The sequence below is a fragment of the Sturnus vulgaris genome, chromosome 24, assembly GCF_052056855.1.
Source record: "Sturnus vulgaris isolate bStuVul1 chromosome 24, bStuVul1.hap1, whole genome shotgun sequence".
Lineage (NCBI taxonomy): Eukaryota > Metazoa > Chordata > Aves > Passeriformes > Sturnidae > Sturnus > Sturnus vulgaris.
The window spans coordinates 7,139,961-7,158,668 of record NC_142266.1 but is presented as its reverse complement, the minus strand read 5'-3'; the positions used below and the strand labels follow the sequence as shown (position 1 = coordinate 7,158,668).

At 62.6% G+C, this 18,708-nt stretch overlaps 2 protein-coding genes across 2 annotated transcripts; both read right to left on the bottom strand.

The window, feature by feature from the left end:
• Positions 1-49: 49 nt before the first annotated feature.
• SYTL1 (synaptotagmin like 1) lies at positions 50-5,968 on the bottom strand. Its single transcript, XM_088178500.1, has 16 exons — positions 5,814-5,968; positions 5,066-5,179; positions 3,965-4,238; positions 3,486-3,631; positions 3,293-3,401; positions 2,961-3,000; positions 2,598-2,697; positions 2,350-2,453; positions 1,975-2,094; positions 1,722-1,888; positions 1,538-1,640; positions 1,278-1,439; positions 1,133-1,211; positions 959-1,058; positions 675-880; positions 50-593 (listed from the first exon to the last, which is right to left on the bottom strand). Exons 3-16 carry the CDS (start codon positions 4,189-4,191, stop codon positions 454-456), a joined length of 1,803 nt encoding a protein of 600 aa, XP_088034626.1. The 5' UTR covers positions 4,192-4,238; positions 5,066-5,179; positions 5,814-5,968; the 3' UTR covers positions 50-453.
• Positions 5,969-9,336: 3,368 nt separating this feature from the next.
• Positions 9,337-16,029, bottom strand: TMEM222 (transmembrane protein 222). The gene is made up of 6 exons (XM_014890570.2): positions 15,888-16,029; positions 14,415-14,499; positions 13,643-13,674; positions 12,853-12,949; positions 12,433-12,563; positions 9,337-11,527 (listed from the first exon to the last, which is right to left on the bottom strand). The coding sequence occupies exons 1-6, from the start codon at positions 16,001-16,003 to the stop codon at positions 11,440-11,442; spliced, it is 549 nt and encodes a 182-aa protein (XP_014746056.1). The 5' UTR covers positions 16,004-16,029; the 3' UTR covers positions 9,337-11,439.
• Positions 16,030-18,708: the final 2,679 nt, after the last annotated feature.

The following is an 18,708-nucleotide window of genomic DNA, read 5'->3' as shown; positions in this document are numbered from 1 at the left end:
GTCCCTGGAGATTCTGGTTGCAAAAAAAAAACCTTTTGGGATTTGGCTGTTCCTGCCCACAGAATGTTTTGGTACTGGTGGGTGGCCCCAGGTGACTCCAGTCCTCCCAGTGACCAGGGAACAGGAACCAGTGTGGGTATCCCAGTAAGAAAAGGGACATCCTGGCAGAGCAGTGAGCCCCCACCCCACCCAGGGCTGTGACAAGGCCACCGGAGCCCCGGGGCTGGCAGGACGGTGACGGGGGCACAGCCCTCAGTGGGAGCAGTGGGACGCAGCAGCTCCAGCCCCACAGCTGAGGGAGAAGCCAGGGTACGGTGCCAGTGCAATGAACAGCCCCCAGATGTGCCCACAGCAATAAAAAGCTGCCAGATGTGCCCTCTGGTGCCACTTCATTGGTGCTGGAAGGGGAGGGCACAGACCCCAGCCCGCACAGGCTGCCCCAGGGGCTCGGGGCTATGCCCGGGGCACGAGGTTGGTCCGCAGGGGCAGCAGCGCCTCCACCCAGCGCCCGGGCTGCTGCAGCAGCTGCTTCCACACCCCCTGCTCCTCCGCCGTGGAGTCCATCCAGCCCACGGGCAGCCCGTAGCTGCTCCCTGCGGAGACACCAGCCTGTCACCCCGAGCTGCGACACGGGGGACACCCCGAGGGGCTGGGGGGGCTGGGGGTCCCCTCACCCGTGCCCAGGCTGAGCCGGATCCCGCCCAGCTGGCGCTTGGAAAACGCCTCGTGGTGCCAGAGGGTGAACTCGGCGCACGCCTCGCCCAGGTCCTTGGCCTGGAAGCCGTCGTACACCATGGTGTGGTTGAAGAGGGGGTTCAGGCTCCGCTTCACCACCCGCGTCTTCTGCCGGCTGGCCTTGCTGTCATCGGGCAGGACGTAGCTGGGGGGGCACGGGGGTGAGCGGGGGGCACCCCAGCTGCCCCTCTGGGTGCCCCCAGGGTGCCACCCCCGCCCTTACCACTGCACGAAGGCGTCCACGGTGCCGCTCTGCAGCGGGATCAGGCTCTGGGCGTCCTTCACCCAGATGTGCAGCTCGCCCGTGGGTGGCATCCCCGCTCCTGTGGGCCAGAAGGGTCAGGGGCCCCATGCCATGCCAGCCCCCTCCCCCCGGCTGCCCACGGGCCCCTCTCACCTTCCGAGCCCGCAGGGATGAATTTCAGCGCCAGGTTGAGGCTGCCCCGGCTGGCGAGGCCGTCCGAGGGGATGGGGGTCTGGGGAGGACAGGGGGGTTACGGGGGCACTGCGCCAACAGCGGGGCTGGGGGGCAAGGAGCTCACCCGTGGCTGCAGATTGAACCACTCGGGGCGTGTGTTGGCCCAGTCCCAAGTGCCCAGGGCCACCTCCACCTCCCCCAGGAAGAGGTTCCTGCCCAGGCTGTCGTGGTGCCACACGGAGAGGTTCAGGGTCCGGCCCTGCAGGTCCCTCTTCTCCAGCTTGTACTGGTGGGGAGGGGACACAGGATGAGATTATCCAGCCCCACCCACCCAATCTGAACCACGGGGACCCTCCAAACCCACCCCAAAGGAGGGTCAGAAACCTTGAGGGTCTCGTTGAAGACGGGATCCAAGCTCCTCTTCCTCACCGCGGTTTTGCGCTTGCTGCGGTTGGACTTGTCGGGCAGCAGGTACGTCTTGATGTACCTGGGGCCAAAAAACGAGCTGGGGGCGGTGGGGGGCACAGCGGGCATCCCCTGGGCAGTGCCACGGGGCTGGGACACTCACGGGTCCGAGCGCTGCTTCTTGGCCTCGGCCAGCTCGCGGCAGCGCAGGACGTGAACCTGCAGCTCCTTCCTGGCCGGGTGGTAGCGCAGGGAGAACTGGACACAGCCCCGCACGGGCACCGCGCCCAGCTCCCCCTCGCTGTACAGGCTCATCAGGCTCCCACTCAGCTGCAGGGGGTGACAGTCAGGGGGGCTGGGGGAGCCCCCAACACCCCACCCCAGTCCCAGTCCCAGTCCCAGTCCCAGTCCCGTACCGTGGAGGAGCTGAGGCTGGACACGGAGGAGCTGGTGCTCAGCAGGCTCGGGGGGGGGAGGCCGTTCTGTGGGGACAGTGGGTCTGGGGGGGTCTGATCCGTCTGGGGGGTCTCCGGTCTCTGGAAATGCGAAGCGGGGTCAGCACCTCCCCCTTGGGCCCCCAGACCCACTGAGGACACCCAGCTCCCAGCAGTGGGAGTTTGGGTGCAGCCCATGCTGTGCTGGCTTTGTTCAGTCCCCCCCGACCCCTAAAAACCCAAATAGCTGCCCCCAAAACTCCTTACACCGCTGTCCAGCTGCCCCAATCCCATAGAGCATCCCCCAAATCCATACAGCCCTCCCAACCCCCAGAGCAGCCCCAGTCCCCATCCCACCTGCCCAGCACTGTGGCTGCTCTGTGCCGAATCTGGCTCCTCCTCATCCTCCTCATCCTCCTCCCTGCTGGATGAGCCAAGGTCGTTCCCCGATCCTGTGTCACCTGTAGGGACAAGGAGGGTGTGGGGGTCCCAGCCCAGCAGCTCTGGGCAGGAGGGGGGATCCCTTTTTTGGCCAGAGGAGGCTGGTGAGCAGTGCTGGGGGCTGCAGCCCCCAAATCCCCACAGCACCCCCCCATGCCCGGTACCTGGCTGGGCCGGGCTGTCCTGCTCCCTCGCCGGGATGTCACCCTGCAGCAGGGGCTGTGACACCGGGGTCCCCTCCACGGCCAGGGCAGGGGGGCTGGGCTGGGAGGGAAAGGTGAGAATGGGACCCCAGCACCCCCTCCTCCCCCAGCTGCCCCCCACAGCCCAGCCCTCTGTGCTCCTGGGGACAGGGTGACCCATGGGACACCCCATGGGATATTTTGTGGGACGTTGACCATCACTGCCCAGGGTTCAAGATCACCCCAAGCTCAGCACAACCTTGGGATGGCACTGGGGGTGCTGCAGGGTGAACCCCACCTATCACCGGGTGTCAGGTACTGCTCAACCCCACACCAGGCACCCACCTGGGGCTCAGGGGCCTCCTGCACCTCCTCTGTGGGGGAACTGTGGGGAGAGAGCACCGTTAGTTTGGTCTGGATGGAGGACAGATGGACACTGGGATGGAGGACAGATGGACACCAGGATGTGGGACACAGTGGTGGGCAGATGGTGGAACACCAAACCCTGGGACGATGGGCAGACACCAGCCCTGACTGCACCATCCCCTCCCCCAGGGGTCCTGCTCCCCCTCCAGCCCCCTTGTGCCCCCCCAGTGGGTACCAGGGAGATGCCACCAGCCCCGGGGCACCCGTGGGGTGACCCCTTCCTCCCTTCCTCCCTTCCTCCCTTCCCTCACCTCTCCTCCGTCTCTCCCGCACCATCCTCATCCTCCCTCTCCTCTGCCACGGGCTCATCGATGGCCTCCAGCTCGCCCAGACTGGAGCCACGTTCCAGCTCCCCCGTTCCTGGGGACATCGGGGAGCTCAGCGGGCCCGTCCCCCATTCCCTGTTCCCCCCATTCCCCATTCCCGTTCCCCGTTCCCCCGTACCCCGGGGCCGCCTCCTGCGGCGGATGGAGGCTCGGACGAGGTCGGAGCCCAGGGGCTGCTGGTGCCGCTGGGCCCGGGCATCGCAGAACCAGTCCCCGGTGAGGCTCCGCAGCCGCGCCGGGTCCGACACCGACTTACGGAGTTTGCTGGGGACGGGAGGGGGACACTGAGACCCCCGCCCTGGCACTGCCACCGGCCCCTGTGCCACTGCCCCAGAGCCTTCCCAACCCATGGAACTGACCCAACAGGGCCTGGGGGACACGGCCACCCCCTCCCAGGGCTGGGGGACACGGCCACCCCCTCCCAGGGCCGTGGGACCCTCGGTGCTGCTGTGACAAACCAGGAGCATCCCCCTGGCTGAGCTCAGTGGGTGACCCCATCACCAGGTGAAAAGGGGACCTGGCTGTGTCCCCACGGGTGATGTCCCCGAGCTGGCAGCTCCTGGGGGTCCCGCTGTCCCTCAGGGACCCCCGGCCCACCTGATGCGCCCCTGCTCTCGCCGCCGGAGCTGCCAGTCCCGCCGCAGCACCTCGGCGATGGAGCTGCGCTCCTGCTCCGTCAGGAAGCTCAGGTCCAGCAGCGCCCCGGGCTCCAGGGCCATGGCGGGGAGCGGGGACAGCGCGGGGACACCGCGCGGGGCTGGCCCGGCCGGGCACGGGGACACGGGGGACTCAGCGCGCCGGGCGTGCACCAGCGATGCCAACATCTGGAGAGGCTCCTCGGGACAGCTGTGCGGGATCCCCGCCGTCCATCCTGCTGGAAGGACACGGGGGGAGCTCAGAGCCCCCCCAAACACCCCGACAGGCGAGGAGCGGGGCGGTGCCGGGGGTGCCAAGGGAAGGGCACAGCCCGAGGTGGGGCTCGGGGGCACCGCACGGCTCCTCCCGCCCCGGCTCCGAGCCAGCCCAGCCCAGCCCAGCCCAGCCCTGCCCTGCCCGCGGCCCGTGTTTGCCCAGCGTGTTTGCTCAGGGCTGGCTCTGCCCCTGCCCGCTTTCCCAGGGCTTCACCGGCTGCCAGGGCACACGGACAGGTGGCAGAACGGGCTCTGCTGCCCTCGCGATGGGCTGGGACCGAACCGGGCAGAGACCGAGCTCAGCTCATCCCATCTCCCAGAGGGGTCTTGCCCCACTCCCGGCGTTGCCTCACGGCCCTTCCTGTCCCCGGTGTTGGGAAAGCGCTGCCTGGTGCCACCGAGGGCAGGAAATTGCAGCAGCCTTGGGGCAGGATCAGCCTGGACCCCTCCGGGCACCCCCCGGGCACCCACAGAGCCAAGCCCCGGCACGGCTGGGGTGTCCCTCCTCCACCAGTGGCCCTGTCCCCAGCCCCACTGGTGGCCCTGTCCCAGCCTGTCCCCAGCCCCTCGGAGGGTCCCATCCCTGCCCCGGGGGGGGTCAGACATCCCCCAGGGTTGGGGACCCCCAGCCCAGTGGGTGCCAACCCCGCCAGCACCAGGGACCCCTCATCACACACAGGGGAACCCCAGCAGCCCCGGCCCCCTCGGGACACCCCTGGGTCCCCTTTGGGACACCCACCACCCTCCTGCACCCACATTGGCCTGGGGGGGCTCGGGGGACACGAACCGGCTCTCCCCGGGCTGGGGTGATGCTGCCGCTGTCTCCCCGCCGCAGCCGCTCGTATCCTGTTTACTGCCGGCACACGGGGGGGGTCCCCCCGCCCCGGAACAGAGCCACCACCTAAAAATGTCACCTAGGTCTGAGCCAGGCGCTGCTGCCGTGCCCAGCTCCCCGCAGGGTCCCCAAAACCGAGCTGTGAAGAAGCAGCAGAGTGCAGAGGGGTGCTGGGCACCCGACCCCCCACCCTGCACGGGGGACCAGTCAAACCAGTTAAACCTCCCCAGCCAGCCACAGCTGGGGCTTGCACGTCCCCCTTTTTTCATTGCAGGCAGCCCGACAAGGTGGAGGGGGGGGTCCGGACGGCGTGAAACACCCCCGGCACCCCCTCCCCAAAATGCACCCAGGCCCAGCCCCTCCGGGGTGACCCCCAGAGCCCCCCCGGAACCGGCAGATCCCGATCGCCTCCAGCTCGGCCCGGGGCTGCCCCACAGCCGGAACCCCCTCGCCGCCCCCATCGCGAGGGGTGACCCCGGCCAGACCCAGGCCCCTGTCACAGCGTGGGGACAGCAGAACTCCCCCCGGGAAGGCGTGAGCAGCCCCCAGCCCGCGGCTCTCCCTGCGGAGCAGAGCGGAGGGGGGGGGGGGGGGGGGTGTGCAGCCCCCCAAGAGGGGCGGGAGGAGCCGGGAACCCCCCACCCCCCCAGGGCTCCGGTGCAGACCCCCCTTAGCTGGTTCAGTCCCCTACCCCACTTACCTGCCCAGGTGTTGGGGTCTCCGTGGCTCGTCCCGCCCCTCCCAGCACCCACGGGACCCTGCGGTGCGCGGTGCCCCCAGCCCGGGCTGGGTGCTCGCCCGGGGTGACTCAACCGCAGCCCTGCGAGCGCCTCCGCGCCCGGCGGCACGAAAGCAGGGACTGGAGCCAGCAGCACCCGCCGGACGGGACTGAACTGGGCTGAACTGGGCTGAACTGGGAGGCGTCAGGCGCCTGGGAAGGGGTGGCGCAGTGGGGATGGGACAGGGGGACCCCAAAACTGGTGAAGCCGAGGGGGTGGAAAAGGGGATGGGGGGGAGATGTCCCAGCCTGGTGTCACACGGGGGGCTGGGGGCAGGATGTGCCGCTGGGGTTCCTGAGAGAGCTCTGGGCTGCACTGGGGGAACTGGGGGGACTGGTGTGTGCTGGGCACGGGGGAGCAGTCCGTCTGCCCCCTGCAGCCCCCCACCCCAAAAACCCAGCTTGGAGCAACACCAGGTCCCTGGGGCTGTGCAGGACCCCCATCCCCAGGGTGCCCTCGGCTCCATGGCCCCCATCCCATAACGCATTCCCAGCCCACGGGACGGCCCCAGCCCCTCCTCAAACCATGGCTCCCCTCAACCCACATTCCCAACCCCACGGATATTTCCAGCCCCACAGCCCCCATCCTGCTCGGGGGTCCTGGGCACCCAGCAGGGCCAGGCACGATAAACCCCGGGCAGGAGCATCACAGTGAGAGCTGTGCCTCAGTTTCCCTCGATGCCAGGGGGAGAGCAGCTGGCTGGGGCTGGGGGCCAGGCTCCCCCCGGCTTTAGTGCGAGATGGCAGCACCTGCCGAGCACAGGACGGCAAGAAAAGGGGATTATTTTTAGCCTGGTTTCTCAGGAAATGAGGCTTCATCAGCGGCTTCGTGTGTCTGTCCGTGGGCCACTCTCCCCTTTCTCCCCTTGCAGGGTGCTCAGGGCTCAGCTCTGGGGGGGTTCCAGAGGAATGGGATCCCTGCTCTGGGTGTGCTGGGAATGCAGCCTGGAATTGCAGGGAAACAATGACGTGAGGACATTGAGTCCCCCCAGAGCTCCTCCTGGGCTGGGGGCTCAGCTCTGGCTCACCCCGGGGGCACCAAGCCCTTTCTGGGCATCCTGGACCCTTTGTTCCTGCCACACCCAGAGTGAGGAATATTTATGGGATGGGAAAAGGCGTGAGGAGAAGGGGGACCCACCCTGCAGGGTGTCCCCCCATCCCCAGGGGTGCAGAGGTTTGCTGGGTCTCAGCCACAGCCGGGGGCTGGGGACAGAGGCTGCACAGCCCAGCGGCAGCCGGTGACACCCAGGAGCACCCTGGCCACCAGCACACCTGAGCCAGGTGCCGGGCCAGCCCTCGGGGATGGTTTTCCTTGCAGGCAGCTCCTGGAGCAGCTCGGAGGAGCAGCCCCCGGTGGGGCAGGCACGGAGCAGGTCCTGTCTCACTTCGGTGCCGCGTGGGCAGCCCCGGGCCAGCGCTGGCCAGCGAGGAGCGAGTCCCGGCCTGCTCCAGCCCTCCTCCCCTCCGGGACTCGCTCCTCGGGTCCGGGAGGTGCCGGCACGTCTGGTTCTACTGGGGGGAAACTGAGGCAGGAGCACGGGCGGAGACCCAGCGGTGGATTTTTGGGAGGTGGGGAAGCCTTTGTAGCACAGCGCCCCGGCTCTGACACTGCCACGTGTCCCCCAAAGGCTCGGGGCCACCTGGGCCCATTCCTCTCCTGGGATCTCGGCTCCCCGTGCCCTCTGCCCTCCCAGAGCCTTTGATGTGGCACTCAAGTGCTCCCTGGACACCCGGGAATATCCATCAGCCGTGCCACATCCCACAGGGACAGGGCCTGGACACCCAGGGATGGACCCCAACTCCCTCGGGCTGGGGGCCTTTACTTGCACCCACTTTTGTTTATTTCAAATCCCCACAGCAGAGCAGGGACCTCGAGGCATTTCCAGATGTGGCTCTGGCTGGGAATGACATCCAGGGGCTGGCTGGGAGGCCCTCCCCTCCTCCCCTGCCTGGGAAACAACGGTGTGAGGATGAGGAGGGAGCCAAAGCCTGGGAGGCACCAGAGCCCCCGGCAGCTTCCAGAGCTCCCAGAGCGCCCCAGTGAGCCCTGGGACCCCTCCCCTCCGGCCAGCTGCAGAAAAGTGACCCCTCTTCAAAGGCGGCTCCAGGGCGGGGACATCCTCGGCTCCACAGGAGAGGGAGCTCGGGGACCCCTAACCTTGATCCCAGCCCTGATCCCAGCTTTGTCCCCAGCCCTGCTCCCAGCTCTGTCCCAGCCCTGATCTCAGCTTTGTCCCCAGCCCTGATCCCAGCCCTGATCTCAGCTTTGTCCCCAGCCCTGTCCCCAGCTCTGTTCCAGCTCTGCTCCCTGGCGGGTCTCGGTCACCCTCGGGGCCGTGGGGGAAGCAGGGGGGACACTCCGGGATGAGCGTTCAGGCCATGTGGCAGCTGGGATGGATCCTGACATTCCATTCTGCAGCATTCCTGGCTCCCGGGGCTGGGCTGAGAGCCTGGAGAGGAAAACGAGGGGAGGAGGGGATCGCACATGCCCTGGGCACCCTCGGACCGACTGCTCCCCTCTGACCCCAAATTCCCGGACCTGAACCGCGGGGCTCACACAGCCCCCACACGTCCCACCCCATCCCCTGCAGCCCCCGGCAGCAGGAGAGGGTTTGGGAAATCGTGCCAGGCTCGGGAGGCGGCCCCGAGGGCTTTGGCATCCTCACCTCAGCTTCCAGCACAGATGTGTGCGGGATAAAGCCCCGGGAGCCGCTCCCCGCCCCGCAGGAGCTGAGGCTGCTTGCCTGGAGGGCCGAGCAGGAGGGTCCAGGTGGTTTTCCATAAAATGGCTGCACCATGAAATCCCCTGGCCTCGGACACAACCTAATTTTAAGGCTGATGCGCTCCCCCCCACAGCTCAGCCTCTGGATATCAGATGGAACAGAAAATCAGCGGCTGCATCTGCAGTCAGCAGGCACAGCTTTCCCTGCTCCCAGCTCAGGCAGCAGATCCTGCTGGGAGAGGCAAAAATGAGTCTGGCTCTTTGCTTCGGGCAGCCCCAGGGCCAGGACAGGCGTCCCCTCCCCTGGGAAAGGGGGGACTGGGCTGGGCAGGGAAAGGAAAGGAGCTGGGAAAGCAATGCCTCCCGGAAAAAAGGACACGGCAGAGACAAAAGGGAAGCTGCTCACAGCTGAAGGGAATCAACCCTGGAAAAAAGCATCTCCCGCCCCACAGCACTTGGCTGCCCCTGCCCAGGCGTCGAGATCCCACATTAAATCCCACAAGCTCTTCCTGCACTGCAGGGATGGGGGATTCTCCCTAAACCTCCTTCCCAGCAGCAGGGTTGTGAGTTTTCCCTGGAGTGAAAAAAGGGCGAGTTCATAAAGCCAAAGGGGTGGGAGCTCCAGGATCCTTTGGGCAGGAGAGGGGCCAGGGCAGATCCTGATCCCAACCCCGCTCTTGGCTGAGGGCTGAGAGGAGGGAAGAGATGCAGCACTTGGAGATATCCACAGAAATCAGTTTATTTCCCTGCCGTCGGGATTATGAAACCACAGAAGCAGAGTTTAAATATTTACAAAGAAATCCAGCGCCCCGCAGAGATGAAGGGAACAAAGGATGAGGGATGGGGGCTCGCCCTCGCCATTCCAAACTCTGCTCTGGTAAAAAGCATCAGGAGCAAACGAGAGGGAATTTTACAGTGGGGATTTGGAAGTCCGGGGGCCCCCCGACACCCCCAAGTCTCAGCTTTGGCAATTCTTGCAGAGCTCATGGATGAAACACGGACGGGACGGGCCCAGGGGCTCGAGGTTATTGCTGAGGGTGGAGCCAGCCCCGGGGCCGGGCACTCCAAGGAATCACAGGAAAGCCACACGCAGGGAAAGCGCTCAGTCCCCTCTGGCTGGCTGAGAACAGAGCTCACACACTCCATCCTCTCACCCAGGCTCGCTCCGGTCGGGATTTCGGCGCTCAGCAGCCCCAGGCCCAGCACCCTCCATCCCACTCTCCACACAGGCAGGGAAGGGCTGCACAGAGCAGGGGTGGGACAGGGACAACAAGGAGCAGCAGGAGTAAGGGGTGATTTAAAAGTGACTGAGGAAGAGGAGAAAACACAGAAAAGAGCTCGGGAGGAGGGTCCAACCCTCCCACAGGGCTGGGGGGGTCAGGGAGAGGCACACGGGGAGGGGTCTGAAAGCCAGCAGGCTGACAGTGAGTGGGCTCCAGTCAGAGAAGCTGCAGGCAGGGCTGGGACCCCAGAAAACCTTTCCTGCTGGCCACGAGCACTCCCTGAACTGGATTCCTTGGATTCCACCAGGTTCTGGAGTAATGAGCTGGTTTTTCAGGTGTGAATGGAAAAGCTCTGCTCCCACCTCTGCAGTCAGCAGGGACCTGCTCAGCTGCACAAGAACCTTCAGCCCTGGCTTGGCTTTAAAATTCCCCCGGCTCAGAGCCCTCCAAAATCAGCACCTGCAGAGCAGACCCAGCTGTAGATGGGGTTCCAGGTGATATCCAAACTCCTTTCCTGCCTGGCACTCAGGGACAACTCCCATCCCACAGCCCACCCTGCCTGAGCTGTGCTCCTCACACCAATCCCTGCACAGCACCTGTGCCCAGGTGTGCTCTCCAAAGCTCCCTAAGCCATTCCTCAATCACCAGCCACTGCCACAGTTTGCAAAGCCCAGCCAGACAGGCAACTTCCAGCCCTTCACCTCCTCCTTTCAGCTCTAGGCTCAGGTGCTGCTCCCACTGAGGTTTTGCAGCCCCAGGCTCGGCCTCTCTGCTCCAGCTGCACGGGGATCAAAGGGGAACAAGAGCCTTGTGAGGATTGCAGTGCCAGATTTAGCAACCGAGAGCCCGAGGAGAAGCAGGGGAGTGATATTTTCTCTGGCACAAGCTAAAAGGGACAAAGGGCTGCCTCCCAAAGCTGCAGCAGGCTCCTGGAGGGGGGCACCCTGCCACGAGCCCTTCCCAAGGCAGCCCTTTGGCTTTCCTGCCTTTCCAGGCTCAGCAGCAGGACCAGGGGAGCTGGCCCTGCCACAGAGCGTCCCTCAGGAGTGTCCCACCCCATCATCCTCCTGCCACTGCTGGGGGCCATGGCTGAGTGCTGGGGCAGCCCCTCCTCCCAGGAACAACCCCCCACTTCCCTCTGGAATGTGTGCTACTGGAGAGATGTGCCACAGGGAAAACAGCAACTCCTGACTGGAGACCCAGGGGACTGGAGGAAGCATCTGGTGGAGAGGAGGAGAGCAGGTGATCAGAGAGACCCTCCCAAGGTGCGTCTGCTCGTGCCACTGCAGGAGGCAGAGCCTGCCTTGAGGCTTTTTTTGGCACTGAGAGCAAAGGTGCCCACCCCTGCCGTGCCCTGATCCCACCCCCACCTCCCCAGCTGCAGAAAGGGAGAGAGCAGAAGCTTCCAGACCCCTGACACTGCGAGACACCGTCGACAGAACAGAAACAGGAGGAAAAGAAGCCAACTCCAGGAGACAAAGATGAGCTGGCACGATGCAGTGGGGCTGCCCCTTCCCTGGAAAAGGCTCCCAGAGTCGCAGGCCTCCATCCTGCTGGATCAGTCACAGTTTATCCTTTGTGTGCTCGGGGGGCAGGGCTGCCATCACCGCAGGTGCAGGGTGAGAACTACGGTCACAATCACCCCCAGGAAGAGCAGAAAGGGCAGCCAGGTCTTCACAAACCCCCCTATGCTGCAGGAGGGAAAGAAGGGAAGGTTAAATGTGAGAAATCAGCAGAAGCAAAAGGATGGGAGAATACCTGGAGAAATCAGAGGGAGACAGATACCTGACTGTTACCTGGGGCACTGCCACCCACCCCATCCTGGAAATTCAGTGTTAAAAACTCAGACTCAATCAGGACCACAATAAATATTTCACCAACAAAAGGGCTGGAGTCTCCTTCCAGCTTAAATTAAGTCAAAGACATTTCATACTTGCACAGACAGGAATGGTGACAGGAGGCCACAAAAAATGAAACCCCATTACCACAGGGTTTGTTATTCTGACTGCTGGTGGATTTAACCAAGCCAGCTGGAGCTATCCCAGCCCAAAAGCAGAACAGAGGACACTCCACAGAAGTGGAGCTTCATGAAGGGCAGTGCTCACAGAATCTCCTCTCCAGGCACAAGGAGCTGACATGGAGATTCAAAACCCTTTCCTTAAGGAAAGCTCGGGGTTTCCCTCCCCACTCCAGTTGGAAGCTCCACAGCAGCTGGACATCAGACCAGTTTTTATGTAAACAAGATTCAAGACAAGGGAGGGAAACCAGTAATCCTTGGAGAGAAGCCATCCTGTGACCTTATGTTCCGACCTAACCCAGCCAGAAGACAACACAGAATGAGATTTGCTTTAGCCAGCATTTCCCAAATTCCAGGCACTCCAAATTAGCAGCCAGAAACAGTATTTTGGGAGCAGCATCTAGTGCAACCCAGCAAACACTCCTGCTTCTCCTGCTGAGCACAGGCAGTGACAACACCAGCCACCCACAGCCTGGGGGGATGTTTGTCCCTTCTGCATGGGCCAGGTGATGCTTCAGGGGGCTCAGGAGAAGGGAAGGGCCCCTTCTGCTGCCGAGTGCAGGCTGTCCCTCAGCTCACCTGACGTATTTCCCATAGAGCAGTGTGAAGAAGCACAGTTTCACCATGTTCCACGAGGTGCTGTTATCGTATCTCATCAAGTTTAAGGCCAGAGCCACGTGGGAATGGCAGTTGTCACAGCAAAGGTTGTGCTGGAAACACAAACAGGGATTAGAAATCCTGTCCCTGAGCTTTCCCAGTCCAGGTGGAGAGCCACAGTCTCACTCCTGTGGCCAGGAGCCAAATCCTGGGGAGGGATCCCCTCAAACCCCGCAGAGATGTGGGATGGTGGAATGGATGGGTTGGATGGACTTCAAAGCTCCTTGCTCCAGCCACGCCTTGAACACTTCCAGCAGGGAGGGGGTACCCAGGATGTCTGTGGGAGCTCCCTGGAGGCTCTGGGGGTCCCTCCCTCCCCCTCCCAGCAGGACAGGGCTGTACCATGCGGTGTTTGTACTCCTCGGACGCGTCGTGCACGGCCGTGTCCCACGCGTTGGCACCGGTGGCAAAGACTTTGCTGGGATCCAGTTTCCAGTACCTGGAAGGGTGAGAGGTTTCCTTTGCACTGTCCTGCTGCTGCACCTCCCCTCTGCTTGCTCCTCCCAGGAAGATCATGGAACCAAAGCCTCCTGAGCTGCAAAGGACCCAGAGGATCACTGAGGCCAACTCCTTGCCCTGCTCGTGCTCAAAGGGCCTGGATAAATCCAGTGCCTCTGCAATGCACAGAGCCCGGCTCTCAGGGACAGGCACAGGCAGCAGAAAGGCTGCTCAGCACCCTCAGCACCCCAGAGAGAAATCACAGAGCTCAGGGCACAGCCCTGAACTGCTCCCACATCCCAAAGGAACCTCCTGGCCCTTCCAAACACAAACCCGACCTGAGACACAAACCCAGGCCCTTCTGCTCCCCAGAGCCCTGCCAGGACAGGGTGCCACCAGCTCATCAGCACGGCCAGGCAGTGTTTACTCAGAGCACTTCTTAACATCATCCTAGAACAGTTTAGCCTTTGCTCTTCCTTTTTTCTAACAAAGGTTCCACACAGCTCTGGTTATTAACACCACCACGTTGCTGTCATGCTGCTAAAAAGGTTTAATTTAATGTGGCTTCCTGAAAAGCAGAGACACAGCAGCCACCAAGGTGAATGAGGGCAGCTGAGCACCAGGAAAAGCCAAGTCACAGCAGGGCTGTCCCCAGGAACTGCAGGGCAGTTTAATACAAACACGCAGCACTTACTTCACAGGCTTCCCAAACGCCATGTTGTCTTCCTATAAAAAAAAAAGGAAAATTGTCTCAGGAGGTGAAGCCAATGCTCAGGGCATGGATGGTGCTGGAGGTGTCCCAGCTGGCTGGCTGAGTGATCCCACTGTCCCAGACACCAATCCTGGTGTGCCTGGTTTGGATTCCCACTGTTTCCACACTCTGCTCTGGCCGTGGGCACATTTACACTCCCCACACAGTGACACCACTTACCTACATGTGCCTAGGCACTTCTGCTACTCAGAATTAAGAGAATTTAAGTACCAAACTCCTAATTTAGAGCCTGGAATACAAGACTTTTTTCCCGTTCTCCTCACCAAACCAGCCATTATACATCACACCCCCAAATGAGCTCCAGTGAGGATCCCAGATCCTCAGAACCAGCTAAAGGTGTTCATGGAGCTGGAGAAGGCAGGGCTGGCTCAGCAGCCCCAGGGGCAGGGGAGCAGCAGGGGAAGCAGGAGCTGTGCTGCTGCCCTGGGTGCTGCAGGGGAAACAGGAGCTGCACCAGCAGGGGTTGCAGCAGGAGGAGCTGCAGCAGGGATTGCAGCAGGAGCTGCTGTAGGAGTTGCAGGAGGAGCTGCAGCAGGGGCTGCAGCAGAAGGAGCTGCAGCAGCAGGGGTTGCAGCAGGGGTTGCAGCAGCAGGGGTTGCAGCAGCAGGGGTTGCAGCAGCAGGAGCTGCAGCAGGGGTTGCAGCAGGAGCTGCAGCAGCAGGGGTTGCAGCAGCAGGGGTGCACAGGTACTCACAGACACGAAGTAGGGCCCCGCGAAGTCGCGGATGACGCCGGCCGAGGTGCAGATGCCCATGTGCCCGATGATGGGGAACAGCCACCTGCAAGGAGCACGGACAGGAGGGGATTGTCCCTGCCACAGCAGCCAGGACACACGGCTGGCAGGGGGCAGAGCAGGAGCCAGAGCCAGGCAAGGGCTGGAGGAGAGCAGCACACTCCAAAGGGCCCTGCACAAAAACCCCTTTGTGCAGCCAAGCACAAAGATCAGATCCTGGAGGAGCTGCCTTGGGATAAAACCGGACTTTCCACTCCAGCAACCAAAAACCAGGTCACCCTGCCCACCTCCCCATCACGCTGCAGCTTGCCACTGCAACCTAGATTTAAGCTCTCCAGACAGAAAACAGAGTTCCTGGCTTTGGGAAGAGCATTCCCTCCCCTAAACGATGCCATTGTTTCACAGTCCTTCTCCCTGATGGATATTTACAGTCCCAGGGAGAAGCAGACCTACATCCCAACCCCTTTCCATCACCTCCTAACCCTTTCCCTGGTCAGACCCATGTGCAGACTCCTTCCATCACTATCACATAGGAGTGAATACTCCAGCTCACATCCCATTCCTCTCTCACATGCTCCAGCACTCTCAGGTTTGCTCATCTCCCTGATTTCTCTCCCCCTGAGGGACTGAGTGGCTCTGGCAGCTCCCTTCAGCACTCCCAGCTGGGATTGGGAATGTTACAAAGCTCTGGAAAATCCTCCCAGAAAAGGCTGAGGTGAAAATTTTAAACGATCAAAAAAAGAAAAGAGATAAAAGAGGCGGCAAGAGGGGCAGCGCAGCCTCTCCTGGGCTCCCGATCCCGGCACACCCCACACCACATCTTGTACCTGACTGCGAGCTCGGTAAACATCACCTGACGGGAACCCGGGGGGAAGAGGAAGGTGGAAAAACAAGCCTGGCTGTGCCCGGACAACCCCCACAGCCACAGCTTTCCACGTTCCCACGGCCAGAGCACAACTCCCAGGCTCTCCTGGGTCCTGCCCACACTCGGCACGGCAGCTCCAGTCCCGAGCCGTGAAAAGCAGCGCACCGAGACTCCCCCGGGGCACGGGCTGCTCCCACCCCCAGCGGCACGACCTCGGCTCCAAAAAACGCTTCCCACGTTGCCGGGATCCCGCAGGGACCAGCCCGGCCAGCAGAGCCTTCCCCACACTCGCCAAGGCCGCAAGAACGAGGCGCGCCCTGGGCCGGGGTCCCGGGAAGGGCAGGGGGGGCTCGGGGAGAACCGGGAAGGGCAAGGGGGGAAGCCGGGACAAGGTCCCGACAGGGGCGAGGGGGATCCAGAGGGGCGAGGGCGGCCCGGGAGAAGCGAGGGGGGGCCCGGGACAGGGGAGGGGAGGCCCCGGGGGAGCCCCCGGGGGAGGCGAGGGTCCCGTCCCGGGCCCGGCCCCGCCGCTCCGCCCGGCCCCGGTTCGCCCCCGGGCCCTCGCTCACGTCAGGACGGGGATCGGGGTCCACACCACGCAGTGCGGGAAGCGGCCACGCTCCGCGTCCGGCGCGGCGCCACCGCCGCCATTGAACTGCTTCATCCCGGGCTCCGCCGCCGCCATGCCCGGGGCGCGCCCGCAGCGCGTCACTTCCGGCGGACCGAGCGCGCTTCCGGTTACCGGGAACGGGAACGGAACGGGAACGGGAACGGAACGGGAACGGGGAAACGGGAACGAGATAGGGATAGGGAACGGACCGGGAACGGGATAGGAACGGGAACGGAAATGGGGAAACGGGACCGGGAACGGGGAAACAGGAACGAGATTGGGAACGGGAACGGAATAGGAACGGGACAGGGAACGGGACAGGGAACGGGACAGGGTCCCAGCCCCAGGAGCAGACCCCGAGTCGGGGACCCCGGACCCGGCAGCCCAGAGCCCCAAATCCCGGCTGCCAGAGCAGCAACAGCGTTTGCAGAGGGAAAACAGAGGGTTAGAAAAATAACCATCACGTTATTAGGAAGTTAAATTCAAACTGCACGAGGAAGCTGGAGAATTGTGTTTATTCCAGATTTCCAGCCACCACAACACACTGGGAGCACAGAGTGAGAGCCGGGGAATGGAGGGATGGGATGGGATAATGGGATGGGATAATGGGATGGGATAATGGGATGGGGTGCGATGTTCTGCCCCAGGGGTGCAGGAGAGCTGCCAGTGACACCTTCCAGCCTCTGCCTCCTTCCAGGTTTTCCTGGAATCTGCTCGTTTCCTCCTCACACAGCCGTGCTTCCCACCAAGGCTCCGAGCAGCCAGGGCTCTCCAGGAGAGCTGTGCTGTCCCCCTGCTGTGCCAGGGCTTGGGAATCAAAATAAACAACCTTTCCCTTCCTGCTCGTGGCACAGAGGTGACACAGAGCCAAGGTGGCCTTGGATTTGGGGATTGACAAACCCTGTTCCCAGCACTCATCACGAGTTTACGGCTCCCACTTTTACCGACATTCCTTCACCAAAGGCCTCTCCCCTGCAAGCCACAGCAGCTCCCCTTGAGCACTCAGCTGTCTGATGGAAAAGGAATCCATGAAATACTCTCCAAAGGAGAAAGCTGGGGAAATGAACACTGGAGAGCAAAGCCATGGTGCTTTGGTTTCTGCTTTCCTCTTTTAGGACAGAGAGCAATGGGTACAAAGTGAAAGAGGGGAGATTAGATTGGATGAGAGGAAGAAATCCTTCCCTGTGAGGGTGGCAGGCCCTGGCACAGGGTGCCCAGAGCAGCTGTGGCCACCTCTGGATCCCTGGAAGTGCCCAAGGCTGAACAGGGCTTGGAGGAACCAAGGGAAGCTGTGCCTGCCCATGGCAGGGGCTGGAATGGGATACTCCTTCCAACCTTTAACAGGCTATGATTCCATTTTGGCACTTGGGATGGAAGATGCACACAAAGGTTGTGTTTCAGTGAACACTTTTTGTTCGACAAAGAAAAAAAAAGCCCTGGCATTGATTTGCTCCAGGCCAACATAAATATCAGAGATTGTGAAAAAGCCACGAATGAGGGCCAATGTTCACATCAGCTAATGTGGTCCTGGCACGTTTGTCGGATTAGGCAATGGATTTGCTCTTCCTGCTCATGGCTGGGAGGCTGCTAAGCAGGATATCACCAGGGACCAGCTCCTTGGCAAAGCCACACAGCAGGGACAGCAGTGACAGCCTCGGCAGGACGTGTCCCCGCAGTGCCACCTCCCGCCTGGCCGAGGGGCAGTTCAGACACTTCCCTCCCTCGTAAACCCAGTGCAGGAAGGCAAACGCAGCTGCTGGAGCTCAGGAAGAACACAGCTTTCCCCAGGCTGCATGAAAAAAAAAAATAATTAAAACCAAAATCAATAGAGCACTGGTTTGCTGTGCAGCTCTTTGTGTCTGTCAGGGAAGCACAGGGGCTGAGCTGGAGCTGACAGCAGGGTCTTCCTGGTGACAACTGGAAAGCCGCTGCTGTTGTGCTGCTATTGATCTAAGCAGAATACAAAACACCTGAAGTCAGCAGGGAAAAATAGCTGCAGTTGGAAAAGGAACTGTGGGGGGGAGGACAGGGAGGGGAGAGCAGGTAAGAAGTTCTCCATGCATAAAATTAAAGGCCAGGGTTTTATTGCAGCTCTCTTGCCTGACTACAGCACTGGATCGATGTGCAGAGCAGGAATGGTGCCATCATTGTTTGTGCAAGCTCTCATTTGAGGAAACACAAAAGGGTTTGCCAGGGATTGCCACCGCTGGCTGCTGTGCCTCCCTCAGGACAAGGGGCCAGGGCCCGGCTCTGGCAGGTGCCAGCGTGGCCCCGGCAGCCCGGTGACCCCGAGCCTTCCCGGGGGGACAGCGAGGGGCACGGGGGGTCGGTCCCAGCCCTCCTGGAGCCCAGCCCGGCCGGCACTGGGGCACCTCCCGTTCCCAGGGCAGAGCTGGAGCTGCAGGCTCCCAGCCAGCTCCTGTTCAGCAGCGCTTCCTTGGGAACCTTCCCTGTTGTGACAGCTCCAGCATTGGAGGGGCTGCCAGAACCGGAGCAGTCCAGGAGGAGATCCCCTCCCCCTCCTGACATTGACAGCCCGGGCAGCAGCGGGAGCTGCCTGGAAATGTCACCGAGGCTGGGGCTGCTGGAGGACACCGGCCCCGTGTCCTTCCCTGGCCCTGCAGGGTTTGTGTTGCTCCCCTGCTCTGGTCTGTGCAGCCTCAGAGGAAGCCAAAATCCCGGCTCAGGGCTCTGCTGGTGCCACTCACGCACTGCCACGGGCACGCCAGGCTCAGCCCCTCCCCAGAAGCGGCCCTGAGCCACCCCAGCCCTCAGCTCCA

Coding starts and splice junctions, on each gene's coding strand:
- SYTL1 (XM_088178500.1), bottom strand. CDS start 4,191: ATGTTGGCATCGCTGGTGCACGCCCGGCGCGCTGAGTCCCCCGTGTCC. Junction 3,632..3,964: donor CGAGAGCAGGGGCGCATCAG/GTGGGCCGGGGG, acceptor TCCCGTCCCCAG/CAAACTCCGTAAGTCGGTGT. Junction 2,454..2,597: donor GGACAGCCCGGCCCAGCCAG/GTACCGGGCATG, acceptor TTGTCCCTACAG/GTGACACAGGATCGGGGAAC.
- TMEM222 (XM_014890570.2), bottom strand. CDS start 16,003: ATGGCGGCGGCGGAGCCCGGGATGAAGCAGTTCAATGGCGGCGGTGGC. Junction 14,500..15,887: donor ACCCCGATCCCCGTCCTGAC/GTGAGCGAGGGC, acceptor TGCTCCTTGCAG/GTGGCTGTTCCCCATCATCG. Junction 11,528..12,432: donor CTCTATGGGAAATACGTCAG/GTGAGCTGAGGG, acceptor TCCCTCCTGCAG/CATAGGGGGGTTTGTGAAGA.